The sequence below is a fragment of the Typopeltis vanoorti genome, chromosome 22 (assembly GCF_054136105.1).
Source record: "Typopeltis vanoorti isolate ZY-2024b chromosome 22, IOZ_Tvanoo_1.0, whole genome shotgun sequence".
Taxonomy (NCBI): Eukaryota; Metazoa; Arthropoda; class Arachnida; order Uropygi; family Thelyphonidae; genus Typopeltis; species Typopeltis vanoorti.
This window is the reverse complement of record NC_143570.1, coordinates 81,487,234-81,502,041: the sequence shown is the minus strand read 5'-3', so window position 1 is coordinate 81,502,041 and position 14,808 is coordinate 81,487,234. Positions and strand designations below refer to the sequence as shown.

Genomic DNA, 14,808 nt, shown 5'->3' with positions numbered 1-14,808 from the left:
CAGGAGTGATAGGGAGAATAAAAAGGGGGGAAGAGTGTTATTGATGATAGCTGATGAGTTGCAGCCAAGGAGTATAGAAGTTGAACTGCAGGATAGAGAAAAGAGCACATTTGAGGCTATTTGGTGTGAGACAGAGTCTAGCAGAACAAAATATACAATTGGGTGCTGCTATAGACCAAATGATGGAATAGATGGTAGGGATAGTATGCATAGGCAAATAGAAGAAATGAGTGGAAGGAGGGTAATTATTATAGGTGATTTCAATTATGGTAACATTGACTGGAAGGAGGAGAGGGCACATAGGAGAAAGGAATTGGAATTTATGTGGTTATTAAGGGACAACTATCTGCGACAGCATAGTGGAAAATACTAGGGGGAAGAGAGTGCTTGACCTAGTAATTGCATAAGGTCATGACTTGGGAGGTGGCTAAAGGAGTGGAATTTATAATTAAGACAGGGTACATGTGGAATTACCGGGCTGGTAAGTATGACAAGCTTAGGAGTGTCCTTGGCTCAGTGTCATGGCATGTAAAACTGCAAGGGCTGGATGTTGATAGTGCATGGGAGGTGGTTAAGAAGTGTTTGCAGGAGGAAGTGGTTGACTGTATACGAAGAGTCTGAATAATAAATCAAGTAGGGGTTAAATGGATGAATAACACTATTAAGCTTGAGCTGCAAAAAAAGAAACAATTGTGGAGGCAATTTAAGGAGAAAGGTGACCAGCAGAAGGAGGTACAGGAACAGTATAAAGCTCAGGCCAGGAAGGTAACAAGGGTGGTAAGAAAAGCAAAAGCAGATTACGAAAGAAAATTGGCCATGCAGGCTAAAGAGAATCCCAAACAATTTTTTCAATATGCTGCAAGTAAAAGGAAAAATGTTCATGGCAGAATGATTTTAAAAAATTATGAGGGTAGGGAGGTAACCAAATCAGTCGATATAGTGGAATTACTGAGCGAGCACTTGGCAAGAGTATATCATCCAGGTGGTGACATTGCAGAAATTGGAGAACCAACAGCTTATACTGGAATTGTGATGAAGTAGAGGTAAATAGTCTATTACAGAACCTCGATGTCAATACATCTATGGGATTGGATGGTGTACCTTTACAAAGCATGGGACTTTCATCAATAATCACTAATCTAGGTTATATATAGTGTTTTGAATTTTTCATTTAGGTATTCATATATTGGAAAAATTTTGTTTAGTTTTGGATGGAGATGAACATCATGTTCTTCATTACTTGAAAAATGCAAATGCTTCTTTAAGCGCCTAAACCTTTTTAGTGATATTCATGTAGTTTCACAAGAATGGGGGTATTCATGAGGGACCTTTTTTGTCCAATGGAAGCAGTTTGTAAACAAGTCCTTATAGCATTGTTATTGTAAAAAAAAAAAAAAAAAAAAAAAAAAAAAAAAAAAAAGGGCCAAATTTCATCACTATAGGTAGGATTCCACTCTCTGATGGTCTTTTGTATAGCATAACAATTTGTTTCAGCTATAGCATTAACTGACTTGCCATCAAAAAAAGATTAAAAAAGAATAAAGATATTTCCATTAGAGATTAAAAGAATTGGTGCAGTTCACTTTATTCATTCTAAAGGGAAATCTTTGAGTGGAGAGAGAGGATTCTAGGTTCGTTACTTCATGCCATGAACGAATCAACTTTGTTCTACAGATTTGCCTCCTGACAAACATTATGAAAAGCTACAATCAGAGCATTATCCTCTGATGTGCTCACATTATATTCATCTTTAGATAAAATGTTCTTTATCTCTATCAAAGTCCATATTATGAGTAATAAATTTAAATAAATCACAAGGGAATAACTAACGACTGTCTACATGATAAAAGATAAATACTGAATAGCTACAGTCATGTCCTGTCTACTTACCCACCAATGAGAATCTAAATTCCATCTTAACCTATACCCAAAACACAAAATAAACAAATGGCAATTTTCATTTAAATTTTTAAATTAGGAGAAAATACAAGACACAGAACTATATTAGGGAAATATTTTTTGGTCTTATGGGCATATCTGAATATATTCAGGCAAATTTTTAAGTGGGTCATACTGCATAACTATGTTAGATAAATGATCTCAATAGTGTCATTATCATAGTAATAATTTATCTCATTGTATTTTCTCTTCTTATTTTATTCATTCTAATCAGGGTTGTCAGATGTCTGATGCTTTTAATAAATGAGATAGTTATAATGGCTGAAACCCCTCTCCACCACAATGGCTACAAAGGTTTATACTGTAGATAATTGGAAGTTTATTTTGCACTTGGGTTAGACTATAATAAATTCAGTTTAATCCTTTATCCAAGTGTAAGCAAACAAAGTTTGTGCCTGAAAATATCTTCAGGACTGAGGTAAGGTGGTACATCACTTGCAACTCAGAGCAAAGGTGGGCCAAGCTCTCATCACTCATTGTCTCAGTATCTCCCATAATGCAAAGCACATCTCCTTGTGGACATGTATACCCTTCTCATATAGTAAAATATGACAACTTGTATAGGGAGATATGACCTCCCCGTTGCTTCTGCCTTAGTATCACTACTCTGGGTCTGCTTCCCACTGACGAGAACTCAATAAAGGTTGAAACGGGTCTGGGTGGTGGCCCATCCCTTAATGCATAGCAGTATACATGTTCGCAAGGAACATGAACTGAGACAATGAGTGATGAAAGCTTGATCCACCTTTGCTCCAAGTTGCCAAGTGATGTACCACCTTACCTCAGTCCTGAAGATATTTTCAGGTGCAAACTTTGTTTGCTTACACTTGGATAAAGGATTAAACTAAATTTATTATACTGTAGATAATTGTTTGCATATACATACATAAAGACATCATCTGCCTTAGTATCAGCACTCTGGGTCTGCTTCCCACTGACGAGAACTCAATAAAGGTTGAAACGGGTCTGGGTGGTGGCCCATCCCTTAATGCATAGCAGTATACATGTTCGCAAGGAACATGAACTGAGACAATGAGTGATGAAAGCTTGATCCACCTTTGCTCCAAGTTGCCAAGTGATGTACCACCTTACCTCAGTCCTGAAGATATTTTCAGGTGCAAACTTTGTTTGCTTACACTTGGATAAAGGATTAAACTAAATTTATTATACTGTAGATAATTGTTTGCATATACATACATAAAGACATCATCAGAAAAAAATAAGTAAATAAATTACCCACTAGACATGTTTTGTCATTCCCTTCCCTTCTAAGAAGTACATTGGGATTCAAATCCCAGCCTATAGGTTAGAAAGTATATGTATACCAACACCAAGTCACTCTGTGACTTGGTGTTGGTATACATATATAATGTATTTTCTACTTGCATTAATTATAAGCTGAACAAAATACTGACTTAATGCAGTGATAAAATTATACCTTTTAAGTAGTTTAACTTTTATCCTATTTCATCTACTCAAAATCTTTTCCTGTTAATGATAGCTTGGTTTTCTGACAAGTGTACAAAAGGTAGTCCAGTAAAAGTTTCAGCATACTACAGCTGGAGAAAAAAAAAATTGTAGATCTATCACATCAGACTACTATTGCATCATCCTTGCTCAGTTTTTTCATATTTTGATGACCTTTTTCATTATTTTTCATAAAAATAACGAAAAAGGTCATCAGAAGTCAAATTCTTTACCACCTGGAGGTGCATCAATTAATCACTTGATCACCAATATGGGTTATTCTGATCCCAAACAGATCTGACAGCCAATTTCTGGACACAAGCTACAGAAATGTTTGGAGAAACACATTTACTCTTGACATTTGTAAGATATTTGATTGTGTCTGACATACAGGCATACTTAGAAAACAACCATCTTATTACTTACTTTCCATCTTGATAATTGGATTTAGTTGCCTCCCTGGTCATACAATATATGTCATGGTGATGGCTTCCTCTCTTCATGCATGCCCTTATAACACAATTATGAGAATATAATAAGATTGCCCATTGGTTGTGAAGACAGTTTCCATTCTGTCTAGAATGAGAGGAATCGTTATATAGGCTTTTCAAATGAAGATGAATTAGCCTGTATCACAGGATTTTTATCAATAAACCAGTATTGATAAAGTATAATTATCAGACATAATATACTAGTATAATAATCATCATTACTTAAGTAATAATTCTGATCAACTAAACCCACGTACTGATTTATACTTTCACACACATTTTTATTTTCACAGAACCTCTCTCACTGACCTCAAATAACCTCAAAAACTATAACCTCTGCATAGTTTTTGCTGATGCAGCGCACTGTGTGTGATGATTTTGCTTTCATTTATGATTGCTCACTTTTTTGTAGATATTTTTATGGGTAATCGTCTATTATGAACTGGCTTAAACATAGCAGTTGCTAATAGTCAACATCCAACCATCTTCAAATGATCTTCTTATCCTCTTTCATTCCTTATCTGTATTACTTGGAATAGTTTTTCCAAGTAATACAGATAAGGTTTTTGTTCTTTGAGTTGTGCTGTTAAGAAAATCAAATTTCTCTTATCTTATTTAATGACTTGATCACACATGACATTGTGCTGTAAGTTCTGCATACTTGAGCAGTGCTTCTCAAACTTCTGGATGTCAGGGCCCCCTTTGCAAAAATTAAAATATTTCACGGCCCCCCTCGAAAAAAAATCGTAATAGAGAGATATATTATTATAATATTTATTGTATTTAAATTCAATACAAAATATACACAGCGAATATTGCAAAAATCAAATGCATATATTACATTTTTTGCCTCTTACTGTTTGGTTCTGAAGACGATGTGGGCTGTTCTGGTAAAATATGAAATACTGTCCTTTTTTTTTTTGAGTCTGTTTCTGCTTCTTCTGATTGTTCGTGGGATTTTTTTAAATTTTTTATCAGCCACTTATCTATCTCAGGGTTAAATTTTTTAACATAGAATAGATCAAATAATATCACCACTTGCCAATACTGGCACACCACAGACTGATAACATGAAATTAGTGAATATTACCTGAATATGGGCATCCCCAGACCAGGAACATTTTTCTCTTTTATGAATTTTCTCCCTTTACGGTAATTAAGCCGAACGTGAAACGGACAGCAAAGGCAGGTTATTAAAACATGCATATAATTGATGTGGTATTAACAAAAGATTGTGCAACCGAAAGATAAAAGCATAGCTGACAATTGAGTTGAAATGCTAACTCTCTTCAACCAAATTCCATATGTGAAACTGCCGTAACATTCATTATATATATATATTACTTAGTTTTAACACTTTTACGAATTTTAACACGTTCGGTTGAATTTTATTGCTGCCTTGGGAAATCGAACTCGCACACATCTAATTAATAGCAATAGTTTTTATTTAGATACTGTGTTTGCCTATGCAACATATGGTTTTGTTTCAGTCTATACAGCATAGTTTCTGTATGGGGGACATGTGATTCATTAATTAGTGTTTTTATCCCAGTTGTCTCTAATTGCACTATTTGTTGAGAAATATATTACACAGACTCCTCATACCTTATTCACTGGCATAATAAAAGTACTTGTTTTTATTGCCTCTGCAGTATAATGGCTGTTAGGGAGGGCGTGTTTTTACCACTGCAAGCGAGTTACTATCTCCCCACATGAACTTGTTTAAGCTTTTTTTCATGTGTGAAGTATATGCAAAACTTTTATTGGTAACAGAAAACTAGCTCAGATGACAGTGATAATATAAAATGAGTTTTGATATGTATATAAAGTCAATATCAACAGTCCCTGATTACGAACGCTTGATGAAGGGGACAGGAAGATTTGGAGCTTCCCTGGAGAGCATTCGAAGTAAATACAATTAACCGCTGCTTTGAAATGAAACATATGAATAAGCAATATTTACTAATGTTCATTAAATGCCGAAATATGCAGGAAACATAGTTTGTGAACCAACACCAATGTGTGAATTTTTCCATTAAAATATAAAAAGTAACAAAAAAGAAATAATAAAAGTTAAATACGTTTCTTTTAAAATAAAAAAAATCTACTTAGTCTTAAAACATTTTAAATTTGTTTTCATTATTTCACGGCCCCCCCCCCTCAACAAAACCTACAGCCCCCAAGGGGGCTGTGGCCCACAGTTTGGGAAGCGCTACTCTCATGTATAGGGTGTGTGTGTGAATAGAACAGTACATCATATTGTTGAGTATTCTTTGTGTCAAAAGTCCATTTGTTTGAAAAATGCATAATCAGTATTATTGTTAAACAAGATGTGGATAATGTCAGTTGTTCTTAACTGATAATTGATTTTTGTATTTGAAAACTGATATTATAATCACTCTTAAAGGTTTGCAGTATATAGTATTAAGATGGTTTTAATAAATGGGAAATGTGTAATTACCATCCATCATGTCAATTGATTTTGACGTAGCACTCTTCTGGCTATGCTGGAAGTAATCCAGAGCATTTCATAGTTTTTAGAACAGCTATGGAAACCATTTGATTTCAAGCTTTTTAATCAAGAGTATTTTTTTAAAATTATAAATGCATATCATGTTGAATGAAAGAGCAGTTCTTTAAGAGATGCTTTCATTTTGATAATATAAAAGGCATATCACCTTAGTCAGGTCGGTTCTAATGAATATGGCAGGTATTCCAGGAACAATATATTTTTTTAAATACTTGAATCCCTTCTTTCCAGTGCATCATCTTCACAAGCATAGTTAAAAATATAACTAGGAATTTCAAGAAGTTTTTTTGGCAACCTTTATACAAATTTCTTCATTCCAAATTTCTATTTAAAATTAATCTTCTGGCCTCTGCTTTCATTGTAACAGGTTAGGCACTACATTTCGACAAATATATTACCTTTTCCCATCCTTATAATCTGATGTGATGTTGTATTACCACATAAACATTTTTCAGTTCTGGATAATGTATCATCTTCATAAACATATTTAAACATATATTTCAGCAATTTCAAGACTTTATTTTTCTTGTTTCAAATTTTAGTGATATCAGTACTGTTTCAAATGTTTGTCACTCATTTATGTGACAGAAATTAAACAGCACTTCAAGTCGAAGGCAATATCCAATTTTCCAAAGAGTAAAAAAAAAAAGTTTGACATTTTTTATGGAATATCGTATACAGTGGACTGCTCTCCTTAGTTTAGGAAATTTTTGTGCATGATGCTGATATAAATGGCATATATTTATAATTATTATTATTACATGACACCAACAGGGAGTCCAAAGACTCATCGAGGGAGGGCACCTATTCTACTACTCTGTCTCCACCAACTACAACGAACTGCAACTACACCAACGGCATTTACCGTCTACCACCACCATTAGTATTTTCACAGACAATCACAAACATCCATGCCCATGGCGGGATTCGAACACATAGTCTTTTGGCTGGAGAGCGGATACGCTAACCACTCGGCCAACCAGGCCAGCATTAATAGTAAGTGTGTTTTATGTGAGTCAATATAAGTTGCCATTGAGTGCAAGAAAAAAGTGGCAACATGAAAGTAGAATGGTAGAGTAAATGTTTGAGTAAAATGGTAGAGTAAATGAATGGTAAAGTGTTTGGTAGAGCAAAGTTGATGTCAGTGAAGGAATAGAATTTGACAAAGTTATCATCATGTGTTTTAAGGAAGTGCACTAACACAGTAAATGTCTGAATTAAGTGTTCAATGAAGAGCAACAGGAATGAGGAAGCAGATTAGAGTTAGAAGCAAAATTGGATTGATGTCAGTGAGAAAGAATTTCTCAGATAGTTAAGATGCATTTGTAAAAGGAAGATTTTAAGTAATTTGATCATTACAATAAGGTAGTGATAGTACTGGACATTATTAAGTCAGAGAATTACATTTATTTTTACAGATTCAGTATCAGTTCTTCTTTAAATAGAAGTGTACATTCAATGTTTTGGCTGTATTTATTTACAAGAAGTGATATCAGTGGAGGGCACTTTCTAGGCTAATCTTGGGAGAACTCAAGGGTCATCATGAGATATATTGACCCATACTTTTACCTGCTGCATGATACTGCATTTCCTGCTAGTTGATGACAAAATAACCAATTTGTATTAAGTTTAGTGTGTGTGTATACACCTACACTCAGTTCAGCATACAGATTGCTGATTTGCTTAGCAAAATGGATAATTATTTCCCCAAAGCTTGTTTGTTTGAATCCCACTGCAGGCATGGATGCTTTCACCAGTAACTGAGTTGTTCTACAAATGTGCATAAACCTTTCAGGTGGTATATGAAATTCATTGCCTGGAGTGAAAATACACCTTTCTTATTGGAGGTGGCTTGGTAAAATGTTCCATCTTTGATCTTTAGAATTTTCCTGATTATCTAACAAGGCCAGCTTGGTGGGCCGAGTGGTTAGCATATCTGGGGTTATCCAGTAAGGGTTATCCAGCTAAAAGGTTGTGGGTTCGAATCCTGCCATGTGCATGGATGTTTATGATTGTCTGTGAAAATACTAGTTGTGGTGGTGGTGGTGGGCGGTAGATAGCGTTGGTGTAGATGATGATTATAGTTGGAGAATTGTGTGGAGTTTTGTTAAAAGAGGTAAAGTTTCTTGGAGAATACCTGTTTATTACCACTGAATAGTTAAGCTGATCCAGTACATTTGTGCATAATTGTATTAAAGTTTGATTCAGTTTGCTGGTGTACTTGGCCAACCATACCTACTTTGTAGGAGATAGGCTGCAGGTTGAATCCTGTCTTGGGTATGGATGTTTATGAATGTCTTTGGAAGTGAGGAACAAATACCCTGAAGTGGCTTGAAAAAGTTTTTTGTCTCTAGAGCAGGATTTCCAGCTTATGGGGAAAAAAAAATACACACACACCTACTGTGTATATATAATTTTACACTCATAAGAAGAAAAATCCCATCCATAGTGGAAATTATATATGTATATTTTAAATAATAATTTTACTGACTAGGAACACCGAGATAAGGTAAAATAAAAACTTTAATTGAAACACAGCTAGTTTCGTCGGAAGGCCAACTTCTTCAGGTGTAAAAATTATCACAAACTGGAAAATAGCAAGATAAAACATGGACTTCTCACAAAAATTTTTTTACCTTATCTCGGGGTTCCTAGTCAGTAAAATTATGATTTAAAATGTCTACAATCCGAGTAAATACTAGTTCCAATATATATGTATGTTACATTTCAGTGCTTTTCTCTCACAGTTATAATAATAATAATCTTATTTATTGATCTGTTATGCTAAATGTTCATTAAATTTTTTTAATATCATTTCAGAGCACAAAATAGTTATTGTGGGCCTTGACAATGCTGGTAAAACAACCATTCTATATCAATTGTAAGTATTTCATTTGTGTATTGTCAATTTGTATTGTGACCATATAACTGTCTCAGAATAATAATGATGATATTAGTTTCATTACTATCTTTTTCTTTTATGTACATTTGGGTATCGGCATCTTCCTGTTATTAGACGTTAGTGTATTACTTATATTACTAGTTCATGCTGTTTATTTTTAAGTATGTTATATTTTCAAATCATGAGCTCAACATATTTTCCTTGTTCTAGACACCTATGCAGATGAAGTACTGTGTTTTTCTGTATTTTACGGAACAGAATTTCTCTAAATGATGTCTAATATTTCTGTGGTTTAGCAAATGTTCATATTCAGTGTTTGTAAGTGGTAAATGAATTTTGTCATCCAGTGTAAAGCTACCACAGTGCTTACTGGAGACCTTGTTTTTTTAAAAAGTTCATGATTGGTCTCCAGAATAGGGTTTCTCGGTCATATAATTTTTTGTTTACCTTGGTGCTAATGTACTGTAGGTTTACAGCCTTTCATTGATAGGATTCAATTTAAAAAAAAAAATATATATATATATATATATATATATATAAATTTTAAAATTTGTTCTCGAAACTAACAGTTCTTCATTGCAAAAGAAATATCATACTAAATCCTAATGTATAGATTCACTTTCTTTACATAGTCCAATATACTCTTAATGAATAAAAAAAATATTCATTAAGAGTATGAATAATCATCATACTCTTAATGATGATTATTCATCTAACTGTATGCTCATTGCATAAGCAGAATTTTCCCAAAGCGTGATCTATAGGTGATTTTCCTATGAGGTATGTAATCCATCTCTTCCTATCTTATGTTTTGTGTTGGACTCAAATGGCCTGTTATAATCAAGTATCTTGGCCTCTTAGAAATTTTCTTATTACTTATAATTGGGCAATTAATTCTATATTATCTACAAATTATGTGTGTTCTGGCTGGTTTACCTGTTTTGTAGGATGGAAAATCTTAGTTCTGGGAGAAAAAACACTGCCACCTCCATATGAGACTGAATGAACTTTATTTGAAAGCCCTGATAAAGGCTCTTTGCATTCTTTCCAACTGAAGGACATTGCCAATTCTGATTAGCTACAGGAGGTCTTCATTACAGTAACCTTTATGTTATCAAAAGTTTGTTATCTAACCACTAACACAAGTTCTGTTCAGTAATCTAAAAAAAAAAAAAAACTACAGGGATGCTTCACTTTGATTTATTTTAGTATACTGATCTTTCTGCAAAGAGATTTATGTCATTCTCAACAGACAAACACAGCAGCTTTTTCCTCATTTATGCCACTCACCTCCAATGTATGGACCCAATATAACTCTCATAATTAGGTTTGATGAAATGGATAGCACAGAAAAATAATTTAAACACAAGCTTAATCATTCCTATATTTCATCTCTGTCACAGAGACATCAGAGATACAATATTAACATTGTAATAACACACACACAATAATTGGAGAAGTTAGACTAGAAAAATAGTCCTATGAGGGGCACTGCTCTATGGGTGCTGTTGGATGGGAGGTCTAAGAAGTATTTCCCAAATCTTGAGAAGTTTAACACAACCATATTGATTTAGATTAGGCTGGTTTTTTAAATCTGCTGCTACTGATTCTAAAAAAAAAAATCTTTCAATTTGTATTTGCTGTAGTGAAGTATAATGGTTATTTTTCCCCATCTGATTTGGTGCAAGGTATCCAAATCATAGTCAGCAAGGCCTGAATGGCTATAATCATGGTGGTGGTGGATGTATTTCTTGTGTTCATCAAGGCAAATGTTGGCACATTTCCCAGTTTCACCATAATACATCTGTTCCAGAGAGAGTGATTCCAGCCAGCTTCAGATGAGGTTTGAAAGCAGTGGAGAGGTTATAGAGATTATATCTCTTTAGAATTCTGGGTATTTTTTCTAATGTGTTTCAGATGTAGGGATAGTGATAGTATTGTAATCTGTATGGGAATGGGAAGAGATGGGAGAAACAACTAATTTGTATTTTTTTATTATTATTTATTTATTTTTTGACATTCTAGCCATTAGATAGAAAGCTCTGGTGAATAAAGGAGAGTTCAGTTGTGAGGGAAGTCTTGTTGAATAGAAAATGGAGGCTCTGTTCAGAAGGGTTTAATAACCATATTGTTGGGGTGGAGGATGATAATGTGTATGATCTACTTGTGTGGGTGGGTCTTGTAAATTGAGAAAGAAAGAAAATGCCATTGGGGAGGCATGATTAGAGTATCTAAAAAAGCAGGATATTGTTATTTTCTTTTTCTTTAGTAAACTGGATTCTGATGTATTGACTGTTGGGGTGGAGAAGAAAAGAGTAATGTATCTGAGCCATCTGACCAAATAGAAAGCACATCATCTATATGTCTTAACCAGATAGAAGTTTTGAGAAGGGCACTATCAAGAGCATGTTTTTAAAAATGCTCCATGCAGAAAATAGCTAGAGGAGGAGAGAGCTGATAGTGTGGGCAATTAAACAGAATGGGAGAGTGAGGATTATATTGTTTAATACCAGGATGGCTGGAAAAAGACCTAGAGGCAGGCAAAGATGTAGGTGGATTTATGCAGTTAGAGTGTCTTAGAGGACCAAAATATAGGATTTGGCAGTATTGTAAACTTGATAACTAACAGATTAATTTGTAGGAAAACTGTTGATAGGAAGTTAGCAGTAATGTGAACTTAATAATGTTGTGCTATCATACTGTGCTATACACATCTTGAGGATGCATATCAGAAATTAGATGATGACCATATGATTAATAATAAATTTAAAATTTGGATCACTTGGAAAGAATGCAGCATTTTGGTTGTCTTTTGATCATTACATTATGTTGCAGTTACATTCATTCAGTTTTATTATTATTTATATATTTAACTTGATTTTGCTCAAGTCAAATGTATAAATATGCTGGAAATGTAAAGCAACCCTCCCCCTCTCTCTTGATTAACACAGTTATAAAATTTCTAGAATTAACGGTTAATTTTTTTTGGTGTGGGGGGGGGAATAACTGTCTTCCAGATGTCAGAAATGTATATAATTATTCTAGTTTAGACTAGATTGGTGTGGAAAGGCCTGACAAGACTTTGAATAATATTGCAAACTTAGAGGAACTATGACAAAGTATAATTTCCTGTTACCGTATTTACTTGAATATAACTCGCCCTCACATATACCTTGCACCCCTGATTTATAAAAACGAGAAATTAAAAAGTTTTGCATATACTTTGTACACAAAAAAAGTTTAAAACTTTAAGAAATAGTGAACACTGTTATTGACAGTTTCAGATATTTTGGAATTCAGTTGAAGAGAATCAGCATTTCGACTCAACAATCATCGACTTGCCTTGTCATTGATCTCAAAGATTGTCGCACGATCTTTTGTTATTATTGCACCAATCATATGAAAAGAGATGGAAGCAACTAGTAGAGGAAATGTGGGAGTGAGAGCATTGACTTCTATCTTGGATTGTGTGGGGGTGGATTAAGGGACCATCATTAGAACTGTTGTGCAACTGGATTTTGAGAGCTTAGGACAAGATTTCACTAGAAATAATTAATTACAAGAAGCATTGTCGCTAAAAGATTCAATATATCATGTGATGAAGGTGAGTGGCCGATCACTTAAATAACGTTAATAATTAACATTAAATGCATTCATTTTATAAATAATGTATGCAATTATGAATTAGAATGAATACTGAGGATTTAATTCTAAACGTCAATTTAATTTTTTCCTGAAAAAATCCCTGCATATATCTCACACCACGATTTTTTTAACTTTAATTTTGGAGAAAAAAGTGCGAGTTATATTCGAGTAAATATGGTATTTAATATAATGGTAACAAGTTAAGCCATTTTCTTGGAAACTGATGCACTCCTTGTGCATTCCATATCTCTCTTGCAGCAGATTGACCAGTAATTTATTCATAGTAATTAAGATTACATGAACATGTAATTTGATAAATTTGAGAGAGAGAGAGAGCACAGCTGTGTTTGTTTTTGGTGAAAAGAAAGAATTCAGCTAGTTTAACTGTAGGAAACAAATTGGGAAAAACTGAATTTTTTTAAGATGGGAGCAATTTTTTCCATATTTTGATTTCTGCTTGCAAAAGAAATGTGAGCATGTATCAACTCTTTCCTCAGTACTTGTTTGATCTGTCACATCCTCATAACTTGTCTTCATACAGACCTAATTAATATTATGTTAAAGCAGTTAATTCTACCTGCATGTTCTTCATCTGTCAATTATTTGTTCTCCTATTGCGTTCAGTTCTTATGTACTCATACTCAAATACATCCCTGATCTCTTTCTGGTGTTTACAGAATTCACAGTAATCTTAATTATTTTGGGAAGTTTAGTCAATATTTTGAAGTGAGATATGGAAATTATATAGATTAGATCCATATATTCTTCATGTCTCACTTCAAATATGAGACATGGAAAATACATAGATTAGACCTATTCAGGTTAGCCACCCATGGATTAGTCACCATATTAAATGTCAGCAAAATGACATTTCATCATTGTTTCCTTTAAATTTACAAAGTATTGAAAGAATTTTGTGAGGTTTTTCTGCAACAACCTAACCTGAACAAGAATGACTATATCACTTTACATTTCCAGTAGGAGGGGAATCTGAAAAACATAATAAGGGATGATACATGGAAATTGAATACTTGGTGAGTAATGAATGTGCATTGAATTATTAAATGAGTTTCAGAAAAGTATGACACTCGTTATGTGAACTAGTATTGATAAACTGCAGTGAGTTCCAAGACTTCGCAAAGGTATCCAAATTATAATATTAATGAGAATAATAAAAAAAATATGAATTTTAGCATAATGTATCAAAAATATATGAATTTTTACATGTTTTTTGACCCACTTTTACAGTCTTATGAATGAGGTAGTCCATACATCACCTACAATAGGAAGCAATGTGGAAGAGGTTGTTTGGAAAAATGTTCATTTTATAATGTGGGACTTAGGTGGACAAGAATCATTACGAGCAGCATGGAATACTTATTATAGCAATACAGAAGTAAGTAATATTCACATTTCAAAATAATTCAGTACTGTACAGACATCCCTTGATATAATGTGCATTACTTATAAGAGTAACTTTAGTGTTTTTGTATGGAATGATTTCAAAATTTGCTCAGTTATAAAGCATGTCCAGTAATACGTACTTTCATGTTAAGTTTTAGCTGTTATTACCAAATAGGTACCAGTCGAATTAGTTAAAAAAAATTAGCAAAAACATTTGAAGTTTTTATTGGTAACACATACTGAAGATGCTATCTCATCTGACATTGAGTTGGGAGAGAGTTATGTGTATGGTTTTAAATGGAAGGGTACAATTAAGTGGAAAATAATGTCAGAGTCTGTACACTTTACTAACAATGTATTAAAGCACCTCTGTAGTGCAATTGGAAGAACAATAGGATATCACATTCTTC

The 14,808-nt window shown here is 33.7% G+C and overlaps 1 protein-coding gene across 1 annotated transcript in view; it reads left to right on the top strand.

Moving 5' to 3' along the window:
* Arl5 (ADP-ribosylation factor-like 5) overlaps positions 1 to 14,808 on the top strand; it is a 96,641-nt gene that overhangs the window by 35,429 nt on the left and 46,404 nt on the right. The window contains exons 2-3 of the mRNA XM_090411908.1: positions 9,268 to 9,328; positions 14,243 to 14,390. Of these exons, the coding sequence (XP_090268034.1) occupies positions 9,268 to 9,328; positions 14,243 to 14,390 (209 nt within the window). The remainder of the gene's footprint in view (positions 1 to 9,267; positions 9,329 to 14,242; positions 14,391 to 14,808) is intronic.